This window comes from Argiope bruennichi, chromosome 8 (genome assembly GCF_947563725.1).
Source record: "Argiope bruennichi chromosome 8, qqArgBrue1.1, whole genome shotgun sequence".
NCBI classification, from domain to species: domain Eukaryota; kingdom Metazoa; phylum Arthropoda; class Arachnida; order Araneae; family Araneidae; genus Argiope; species Argiope bruennichi.
In genome coordinates, this window is record NC_079158.1 from 10927157 (window position 1) to 10939453 (window position 12297).

A 12297-nucleotide genomic window follows, 5' to 3' on the forward strand; every position below is an offset into this window, starting at 1 on the left:
TTTCATTGAATTTGATTAATGATAATATATAGCAGCGTATTTTTCTTTTACTTGACTGTATTGTTTCCGTAATGAACGAAAATTGAAAGACCTTTTCTAAATTTTCAATATATTGCCTCATTCTTCCGTAAAAAAAAACTTATATTCCATAATATATGCTGTTTGTTATTACACCCAATTAAATTTTTCGTCTATTTTTTTTTTTAAACAGTAAATTGTATGAAAGCCTCTTTAATTAAATTTTAAAAGTATTTAAAATTAATCTAATCTACCTATTGTTAAAATTCTAGTACATATTTAAATTAAATCTACTAATATTTTTTTAACCCTTTAAAGGGCTATTTTTTTCTAGTCATGATATATTAAAATATTTTTAGGATTGTGATTGGCTGAAGAAAAGTGACTCATTTAGCTTATTAGATAAATTTCTTTTAATTAATTAATTTGGTTAATTAATAATTAAGTAACAAATCAAGACACACCATTTTGTGTGAGATAAGGAAATGAAGCATCTAAGTTTCCGTGTGTTTGAAAAATTTGTCAGAACTTGCGCAAAACAACATAATTCCATACAAAAATTAATGAATTTGGTGGGAAGCATACTTCCCATGGCCCTAGAAAGGATTAAAATAAAAATAAAAAAATTACGTAATTCATATGCAGAATTAATTTTTCAAGACATTAGACTTCAGATTTCGAATTCATTATAAATACTTAATTTTACTTGTTAAAGACATTATTATGTTTCCTTCTCTTTTTTAAATCAGCTGTAAAAAAAGTAAAATTTTTAAAAATTGCTATATTATTGAAAGAAATGAATATGATAAATTGTAAAATGCAGATATGCATTAATATCAACACATTTTATTAAAGTGGTTTTAACTCAATCATTTTCTAATTATTTTTATCGAAAAAACACGAATAATTTAATTGTATAAAATGAAAATTCCTTTTATTTGGAGTTGTTCTGATTAGTCAGAAGGTTAAGAGCTGCTGGCTATAATTAATTATAGCAATAAATAAATAATGAAATCACGATATATCGAGAAATATTGATATATGTTGGATAATATATATCGCATGATGAAGTTCCATCATCATCCAGCTCCAGTTATTGGCGTGTATTTCCATCGTCACTCTTCCATTTGTAGTATAAAATTCTATCTCTAATATGAAGAGAGTTCCATTATTCCCAAGTGAGTTCATCTCTTCCCAGGATATTCACTTGTATCATTTCTTTTAACCCAAATTGGCCCATCTGCTTGAAACTTCTTAAGTTTTTCTGGATTTTACTGGGCAAGTCTGTCACAGCTTTGCATTTCTTTTTCTTTTTTTTTTCTTTTTTTTTTTTTCATCCATTTGGAACGTCTTTCATGATAAATCATCTGCATTGCCTTGTTTTTATCCTTTCTTCCTCCATCAAGGGGCACTCCATAAATGCAGATGAGAATCTTGCAGTATGGTGACTGGTTTTCTCTTCCTTGGTGAATAAAGCGAAGTGTGGGATCAAGTCATCTCCTCCCCGATAACGAGACGCTCCTCCTGCAGCAGGAATTGTACTGTGGCCCGAGAGTAGAATCAAATATAGTTTCCGCCTCAGTACTGTCGTGACACTTGTTATTCACTCATCCCGTACGGATGCTACAGCAACGCTGATCACTTTTGCGATTTTCGTTCACACTTTTAAAGTCCGTGAATTTATAGTGCTACGTGCTCTTCCGGGTTTTTTTAAATTGAATAACCACTTCTAGGAGACATAGTCAATTCCTAGAATAAATTTCTTGCAATACAGATAATAATGAAGTATTTCGTTGGTTTTACGATGGCTCGAAACTCCTTTATAATTACATGATCATTTATCTCTGATTTTTCATACCTTGCTACCGATTACACTCTCATCCTTGTCAAACTTCTGAGGAAGCACAATTTCTATTGCTTCACTGCAAGCATTTGTTACTAGAATAAATTATTAATACATTTGAGGATAGGTCAGAATTGTTACTGATGTCAAAACTTGCTTCAAATCCTAAACGGTCCTTCATGTTCATCTGTTTACTTTTACTTTCCACTGGTGTAGTGTAGTTTAGTGTGGAGGGGAGGGTGCCAGCTCAGGTGTCGTCCTTATTTTTCGTGTGGACTTTCGGAAGTATCGTCATAGTAGATCGGAAAAGCCAAGTGCACCAGAAACGGGATATTTCTCATCGCCCTCCTACATCTCCTCTACGCTGTCATCTGTCAGATATCTTGCTCCGAATGAACTTTTCTGTTTTTCACAAATCAATCAATTTACGCGACCGACTGACTGAAGGAAATCTGCTGCAGTTCATGGAAATATGCGACGAGTTAGTGGCACTAGTTGAGTTATTCATTTACGGTTGCCATAGAAGATATCAAATTGAGTTGTTAAACACTTCATTATGTTTGTTCGAAAATTAATAAATGGCATAAGATGAAATATTTTTCTAGTTTCAGGGAATTTGGAATGTACTTGAAAGCTTTAGTTTTCTTTTCAGTTTCCTGGAATTTTATTCCGATGTTCCTTTTATCGCTACCGACTGTTTCGGTTTTAAATTCTGTTTGAATGGCTTTAATTTGCTGCTGTAAGTCCTGAAACGCCTGTATTGATTTTTGGAATTCCACTTTTATTTCATCGTATCCGGATTTTGTTTCAGTCTTCAATTTTTCCTGTCCGACTTTTATGTCTGCCATCTCAGCCATCAATTGTTTTCGTCCGATTTCGAATTTTATATCTGCTGATTTGGATGAGAATTTCTCCGTAGTTGTGGTATTCATCGAAAACTCAAACCAGCTCCAGGCTTCAGCCTTTCACTTGTGAAAAGTGGCAAAATTGGTGCCATATGCTTCTTAGCTTTAAATAGTTATCAGTTATAAATTCAAATGTGATAATAAACATGTTTATATGTTCAATCGCAACTATACTTTATACAACTATACAACTTTTTACTTTTTCTGTAGAAGTTGAGCCAAATTGCCAGGATCAAAATAATGCTTTTTGACAAATATGACCACCCAGAGGTACAACAGAGTATGGCACACGAGCACTTGTGCACCTCAGCCTAAGATTGAAAGTTATATTTAACTAGACAAAATCAGTTTTTCCTGGATCGTGTTAGTAGCCATTGTATTTTATATGCTGTTCATCAACTTGATTTTGCTTTATGTTTATAAAAATGAAACTTTGTTGGTGAGGTTTTATTCACTTACTCATGGAGTTAGGAAATTTTGTACACTTGTATGTTCTAGATCAATATTATATTTTAATATTTTCAGAACCATTTAAACAATTAACATAAACTTCGATTCAATACCAGCGGCGCCTCTTAATAACGAATATCAGAAAAAACATCTTAAAATTCCATACTGGTGCTAAAAAACAGAATTTTTTTTTTTCAAATTCTACTTTACTTAATTTAGTACATTAATGATTGCATGTTTTTAAAGATTCTTCCTATTTTCCTATTCAGACCGCGGCCGACGAAAGGCACCGCTCATCTACTGAGCAGTCTGTACGCCAAGATGATGTTGTCCGCAGTCTTCGTGCTCCTCCTCACAGAGATCCTGCCCAACGGACGACCACTCCTCTTCTTCCACGTGAGTATGACGCCTCAATGTTTGCTTTCGTGCTCAGATGGCACAGGAAGGGCTGGAATACGATGATTCACGCCAATTAAATAATCCTAAATATGATCTCACTCTTTTCGAATACTCATAGCACATTCAAATTTCTTTATATTTAGGGCATAATTTAAATTTTTAACGACTATTAGAAATTCTGTTTCTTATAACAAAATTTTCTTACTTCAACACTTTTCGCTCTTATGATTTTGTTTTGACCATCGTATTTTTGATATTTTCTGTTTTTTAGTATATTAATGAAAGCCTTATCTTTTAGCTCTAAGAACATTAGAGAATCCTGTGCAACTTATTTATTAGTATTTCTTATAAAGTAGTTCGTTACTGTTTTTGCTTGTCCTCAAAGAATCTGACATGTGTCAGATCATCTCTAATGTGTTGTTGACAGCCAAAAAATCTCTAATAATAAGGGGACCGGAGGTTAATTCTGCCTTAGAAAGTCTGATGCAACCCAGAATGTGATCCGATGAAGCTGAATAGTCACAGCATCTTTTTACAAATGGGATGGATTTTTCTAGCATTTTCAAAGGCAAGACACTTAAAGTGGCCTCTTTTTAATCTAGCCAGAGTAATCTGGGAGCCACGGTCACATTTGATTTCCAGCAGAGTGCCAGGGGATGTTCCTTTGTACCATTGGTGCGCAAATGGAATACGTCATATTACATTGAGTTTAGATCTTTCATTTGATTATAGTTCTTAATAAGTAAGCGAAGAGCCTGTGGCCGTTTCATTCCCACTACCCTCTTTGGCCAATCCGTCAGCGACCTCATTATCACTAATGTTTACGTGTGATGGGATGTATTGGAGGTGGACGTCGTGGTTCTGAGAGATCTTCCTCAATTTGAGCAGAAGAGAAATGCTGGTTTCGTCGTTTACAGAGTACCAGCCACTAAGACGTTGTAGTGACTAGTACTCTGGATTTTATGGTACTCTGGAGACGTTGCAGTGGCTGGTATGGATTTTAAGGGACAGTCGCAGTGAGGGGAGGTCCTAATATAAATATTGCTTCCAGTACGATCTTCTATACGACTACCACCAATATAGACCTGCACTGCATCTTTAGGAATGCAACTAATAATTTCTAGAGCCAGCTGTCTAAGATGGTCTGAATGGTGAGTTTGCTTGTTTGCAGGGGATCTCAGATCAAAGAGAAAGAAAACTCTCGGTAGTCCCTCTGAGGCATCAATCTAGGATCTTAAAGATAGACGTTCAACTTCTCGAGAGATCAGATTTTGAGTTTCTGCCAAGCTAAAAGGGCTGTATTTTTGAGTCTTTGATTGTTGTGCCAAATGTGCAGATACAGAGAAATACGATGTTGAAGGCCGTAGCTGTATATTTTATTGAAGTACTTAACTAATTTGGCTCTTCTTCTGTAATTTAGTCTCTGGCTGTAAGTCTCGAACAGAGCTATACCAGAAGGACAGCTATTTTTGAGTCCGAAAATAATTTGAGCGGCACTCAATTGTACACGTTCTAATTTCTAAAGATTTGTTTCAGACGCGCCGAAATAAATTGGGTAACCAAATGCCAGAATAGGTCTTATTAGCGAAACATATGTGGTTCTAAGAGTGTTTGCATCAGCTCTAATACATTTCTTAACTTGGCAGACTTGTTGAAAGATACCCTGAGGATAAAGTGCTCTAGAACATCTTGAACAGCGCCATTTCATTAAATTTTTGAGAAAAATTTAGTTATTTCGAAGTAAAGAGGGTTCACAAGACTTAATAACTTTTGGAGATGGCAACAAAAATGGAGTTGCATAATTACTTCAAAGACAACAGAACATTAATGGAGAGCTTTCTAAATGTCCTTCAAAAATAATCAAGTAACGCAGAATTATCGAATTAAGACGAAACAACTTGCAGACCATGCATGTATCAGCAATGAATCCGTTCATTTTATTTTCATTGAAGATAATGGGATACAGGAGAATCTTGGCGGAGTCCATGCCAAGAACCGAATATCACGTGCCGAGCAAAAGACGTGACAAATCTGTACACACTCCGTCTGGAATTTGCACAACATATATTGCTGGCTCTCAGCATTGATCTGAATTTTCTCTACATACTTATTACTGGTATGAACTCTGAGTTAATAGATACTATTCAAAATCCAAGTTGTAGTTGTTATAGGGCAAGCATTCCGAGGCCAAAAGGCAAGATAGTACCGAAGTAATGTCAAAATTTTGTGACCATCTTTTTCGGCTGTAGTAAACACACCCCACGCCCTAAGCTTTTGCAAGTGTTAAAAAGAAATTTCGAGTTGCTTTTGATCGACCTGTTGGTAATGATCCATCACGATAACGCACCCTTAAATTCGTCACATTTTATACAGAGTTTCTTTGCCAAATAGTGTGCTCCGCTACACTTCCGGCATCGCTCATTTTTTTTCCAGACTGAAAGTGCCCTTGAAAGACTTGTTTACGTCAAACGCAAACATTATGCGGAATACATCGGATGAGTTTTTCAAAGTTTTTTTCCAATAACGATATAAATATTAAAAGGAATTGTAGTTCAATTGAACTTCTTCAGAACTAGAATATTTTCAACGAATAAAAGTCATGTGCTTGAACAGTTGATTATTTCGAAAGCTTCTTTTGAAATATGACTCTCATTCTTTCTGCAGATTTCACAAATCTAATTTCTTCCTTGCAGGGATACCTCTTCTCCTGGGTGCTGGGTGCGGGACTGCTCTGCTTACTGTGCATTTACGTGGGAGTAATTGCACAGCGCTGTCCCGGCATGGAAGAAATCCATGAGATGGAAGTCACAGCCCCAACATACAGATCTCTATTACCTCAAATCAGTGTTTTCTTCAGGGTTGGCTTCTTTGGTAAGTATGCATTGCTTTTAGTATTTATCCCTGAATGATAAAAGTAAGAAAATTCCAGAGAATTTGGATTTATTAATTAATTAAGAGTTTTTTAAATGTTGGTCAAGAATATGGACGTCGGCAAAAACATTTTAGTGCAAATTATTTATTTAAAAAAAATCAAAGAAATTGGAAATTTAATTATATTTATCAGTAGCCGCCTTTGGCGACTGTCTTACTCGCTGATATATAGAATCATTTCAAGAGATACTCTTAATCATGGATTTATATCCATGATTATAATCATGGATATAAATCCATGATTCTTGTAGCAAAATGTTTTTAAATTCAAACTGTAGTAGATATTTGAGACGAATATTAATAAACAATATTATTCTGTATTCAAGTGCCAAAGTGTCCATATGCGAAGTGGAATTTGCAATGCTCAACAAAATGCAGGTTCGTTTTCTCTTATCGATAGCTTCGTGGAAGAAAGACCAGCAAGGCTTAACACCTGAATTTTAACAGTACAATATTAACCAAATCATCTTGAAGTGTTTGTTCAATGTTGGTTTTTACAATCTTTGTTATTGTTAAGAGCGTAAAAAAGAAATAAATCCAATTGCTAATTGTTTTTCCCCTATGTTTTTTTTTCCGATTAGTCATTTGTCACCGATTCATTAAAGTCAAGCGGAAGTCAAAGTTTCTTCTATTTGCGAAGAAATTTTCTTTGATATTTGGGAAGATTTTTAACCAAGTACGTGAGTAAATGTATACAGTTTTTCTCAAACTATGGTACATGGTATAATGAGCTGGTAAGAATTTTTGGTGTCAAAAGATTAAAGTGAATGTTCGATATGAATGTAAGATGACATCCTTTCAAATAATTTGTTTAAATCCATATATAATTTAATCTTTCCAGTTTCTGCACCTCTCCTCCCTTCTCCATAAATTCTGGCAGCGATAAATATAAGCATATAGTCGGTTTTAGCATCGGCACATCACATCTTCGTAGAACTAGATTTTCAGCCATGTTATTAAAAATAAATATAAGACACTTTTGAAATTTGAAGCTGCTCAAAATTGTTGTCTTGACAAACTATATAATATTTCATTTCTTTTTTTTTTTAAATCTTTTATTTGGCACAATTCCTCAAAAAAAGATTTTTTTTAATGTTCTATTTCTTCAATGTTTCGTTTTCCCTTTCATTGATCGATTGCTCTCTTGACAAAATATGAATCGGGATATATTTTGCACATTCAATCATGTTATTAGTTTCAAATTTTGGAAGCAGCACAATCTTTCATGTGGACAGAATTGAGTATTTGTCTATCGCTCCGTCCTCGAGCTTGCCATGATTGTGGTCCAGTTCAAGAGATAGATAAGAATGTTTGACTTATTTAATATTTGAAAATATTAATTTATGCGGAATGAAAAGCGAAAGAGGTGTTTCTGATTGGTGTGGGATTGCTATAAACTTCAGAATTTAAAATGAAGAATGGGAAAGAATTAAAATGAAGAATTAACTTGAAAGATGAAAAAAAAGTTAAAAAAAGATCAAGATGAAAAAAAGGTCGTGCGATGCATACCTGTTGGATTGTTTGTCTATTTAACTCATAATAACTTATTTTATGTTGGACAGTTGGGTTTTTTTTATATATATATAATACTAGAAGTACATTTTATATATATATAATACTAGAAGTGTCCGTGACATAACATCCAAGAGAAAAAGGTTAGCCTTAAACTTAAGTTTAGCCTCCACCCGATATGACGTGGACATGTCACACAACATCAAACAAACATAAAAATGTATTTAGAAATCATCAAAAATAACTACAAAACAATTTTTATAGCACACATTCTTAAATATTAAGACTGTTAAAAAGATAGAAATATGATATGTTCAGAGACAAAACAATTCACTAAAAATATAATAAAAAAGCTGTTTTAAAATTTAAATATATACGAGTAAGTAATTGTATCCATTGTTTCACACTTGTTTACCAACTCCGTATAATCTGATATGAAAATAAAATTCTGCTTACTTCATAATATTTCTTTGTTAACGATATTGGGTGTTTTTCCTCTCGATGCCAAAACAAAAAGATTTTGTTTGGTTGGGTGCAACTCTAGAAAGTACCACATAAAGTTGTCCACGAGAAAAATATTCTTCTCTTAAGTCAATTCCAGCATTGAGAAACGTTTGTCCTTGGGCTTTATTTATTGTCAGGGCGAAACAGCGACTAACTGGGAACTGAACACGCTTAAAAGTAAATCTGTTAGAATGAGAAGGATCTTTGGTATTAAAACTGATTCTCCCGCAATGAGTTTTGAATTGCTGTTTAAAATCAGACATAAGGAAAGAAATGTATCGCTCATGCATACCACAGATCTTGCTATTTGACATGAGGTTTTCACACATGCACGGATAAGTGCAAAGTACAGATACTGCTGTTTTACGCATGCGCGAATCTTAGTAGGAATTGGCAATTATAAAACTCCTTTTTTTATATATATATGACTTTAATATACTAAATACTTTCCCAATAAATGCCCTACAAAATGGTACAAATGTCACACATTTGAGTCAAGTATTTCTCGATTTTTTTTTCTCTTTCAAACATACAGACGCTTTCAGGAGACTTCATTTTATACTATGTATAGATTCAAATATTGATTTTGTATAAAAATCGTAAAAAAATGTTGTATTTATATTTCTGGTGCTAAGATAATAAATTAAATTTTATTCAATTATTGCTACAAACTTTAAAGTTTCATTTATAGGTGTAATGTGTGTGTTAGTTTAAAATGTTTCATTCTTTCAATGCAATTACTCCATTGAGAATGCAATGATTTTTAATCTGGAATTACTTTCGCGATGGTCTAAAACTTTAATTAGTGTAACATTTAAAAAATTCAAGAATCTCTACATCATTGTTGAGGGGGTGGCTGAAATTTAATGTCACTACAGTGTATTCACCTTTCAATTCAATCTTGTCTTAACAACCATTAAAAAGGAATTAAAAGTTTTGATACCAGATTTTGAAAAATAGCAGATAAGACATTGAGTTAAAGTTAGTTAAGTTAAAGTTACATAAGAGTTAAAGTTTATCCCTCGTTAGAAAGCAGACAAAACTCGACAATGAAAGTAGCACAAGTATTACAATCAACAAAACACCCAAAGGAGGAAACATTAACCAACTTTTCAATTTAGAAAGAGGAACAAAGGTTGCAGTGTTATCATAACATTGTTAGTGAAGTATCATTTTATTTTATCTGTAACCAACTTACATTTCGCCTAACAAAGGATCAACTATATGTTGGATAAAGCTATCCTTAAAGAAGGTAAATAAATCTGACAAGTTTTACTTTACTTTTTATAAACTTTATAAATTTATTATTCATAAACTTTAATTTACTTTTAAAAACTACTTTTTAGGAAAATTCTTGCTTGTAAAATCTGGTTGCCATGGAATTTTCAAATGCTATATTTCTAAAAAAATCTATTAGATTTCTTTTTGGAAAGTGGATATCTTTATTCTTTTTCATCCAATTTCAGAAATGAAATTCTTCCAATATGCATAAAATGCAGCAAATCTTGACACTTAAATGATATGTTGATAATTATTTTATTTACCACAGTGATCACGACAGATTTGACCAAACTTGATCAATTCTCCATTTCGTTCTATTTTGACTAAAATTTCTAAAATGTCCGATTATTCGAAACAAGCAGGTGAAATTTATATTATCTAAGCTATCTAAATTTATATTATTTATATTTAAATTTATATTATATATATAAATTATGCATATTCTTGTCTATCTCGTAATTTCCACTTAAATAGTTTGGTGTAATTTTTAATTATTCATACTTTAGTAATTAAACCTAATAATTTCAGGTCAGTGAGAACAATAATAGAAATAATTGTCGATTGCAGCTTCTCTTTGGGGATACCTTTTTAGATTACTCCGATCTTTCTTTTTCTGAAGACATTTCTTTATATAATTCAATTAACAAAGAATCGAAAATGATATTTTTATGATTCTTATATGGAGCAATAACGATTTCGCGAAATGTGAAATATATATGGGGGGGGGGGGTAAATATCTGTACAGATATAGCATGAGGTGTAAAAATTCTCTTATTTATACTGATTTGCATCTATTGGATAATTAATGATAATAATGTTGCTTCACGCATATTTTTTAAAAAAATTATTTTGTTGAGATTTGCAAATTTTTGATATATCTACCAGTAATAAAAGCGCATGTTTATGTGCACAGTATATCTAGAACTACCAAATTTATCAAAGGATACTTTTAAAGAGTGGAAAAGTACTCCTCAGGATAATTTTTTATGAAATTTAATTTTAAAAAATGAAGCAAAATTTTCTATTTTTTCTTTATAACTTAAAATATTATGGATCAAAAAAGATTTTTACGCCATCTTAATATTAAAAATTTATCTTTTTAATGATATTAATTTAATTGTAATAAAATAAATTTTATTTTTATTTTTTAAATATTTTTAGCACATAACAACACTTTTCATTGTTGTAGTGAAAATCAAAATGTTCTTACTGTTGATACAAATGTTTTATTTTATTTACTGTTGATACAAATGTTTATTTTTTCTTCCGTTGTTGGTGTCGAAAACAAAATATTTTTAACTTGTATTTTTATTGAAAAGGTGTGTTTTTTTAAGTGTGCTTTTAAACAAATTTTTGATTTAATTTTATAATTTTAAGGAATCTTGGTTTAAAATGTTAAATCAGAAATAAGTTATGATAAACATTCTTCATAATTCTTTCATTTTTCAGCAGTTCCGCACTTTCTTGTGAAATAACCATACTTTTCCCTCTTTTGAAATTTTTCTACTTCTAATTATTTCTTTTATAATTATCTCGTGACACTTGTCGGGGAGAGTGCACAAAGCAAAGAAGGATTGTGCATTCTTCTTTAATAAACGATTCGTTTTTCTGTTCCAGTGTTCGGCCTCGGCACGCTGATCGGGGTGGGTCTGGGTGCGGCCACTCTCTTCACTCTGGAGCAGCCATGTGTGGACCAGATCAACTGGTTGCAACCATTATTGCTGGCCGCCTTCACGTTGCTGCAGACGCACGTCCTCTGCCTCAATTCACAGGTGAAACCGCTTTGTCCACAGCATTTAGTTCCCTTTGTCACAAAATTCTACTAAACAGAGCGTGACAAAGTATTCATGTACGCAGAATTAATATTTACAGAATACCTACGGTCGGCTCATTTAATTCAACATAATCAAATTGAATGGCAGCATATGCGTGGCATCCCGATAGGTCATTTATAGGTTGGTGAGGCATATTGAAACAAACAATGGAAGATGGTTGTCGGAAACAGTTGATATAAAGGTATATGGTCAGTGAATTAAATTAAAAATACAACAGATTAAATGTTCAATATAGATTTAATGGGATGCAAAATTAAAATAACACGACATTTAATTGCATGAATTGCAAGTTGCACGCAGCGTGATAGGAACAACTACAAAGCAATGGACACTTGCCACCCGAAGCGATACATGCTTCGCATGCGGTTTTTATGCTGTAATATAATTCTTATTCCAGGAATTATATGGAATTCATGTGCATACAAACCTTTTTTTTATCTGATATATTCTTTTCTTTTACTAGATTCACATCTATATCTCTCTTCAATTTGCATTTCCGAACCCATGCTCTAATTAAAAAATGTTTTGTTTAAATATTGATAATTCTTAAATATGAAAGTCATGTTTGTGGATGATCTTTTTGAATTCAAATATATTGATAACAGGTTCTGAACAAAGG

At 32.6% G+C, this 12297-nt stretch overlaps 1 protein-coding gene across 1 annotated transcript in view; it reads left to right on the forward strand.

Annotated features, from left to right (window-relative positions):
- Window positions 1-12297, forward strand: part of LOC129981358 (proton channel OtopLc-like) — a 72891-nt gene that overhangs the window by 52031 nt on the left and 8563 nt on the right. Inside the window, exons 3-5 of the mRNA XM_056092179.1 lie at window positions 3486-3612; window positions 6309-6486; window positions 11461-11615. Coding sequence (XP_055948154.1) covers window positions 3486-3612; window positions 6309-6486; window positions 11461-11615 — 460 coding nt within the window. The remainder of the gene's footprint in view (window positions 1-3485; window positions 3613-6308; window positions 6487-11460; window positions 11616-12297) is intronic.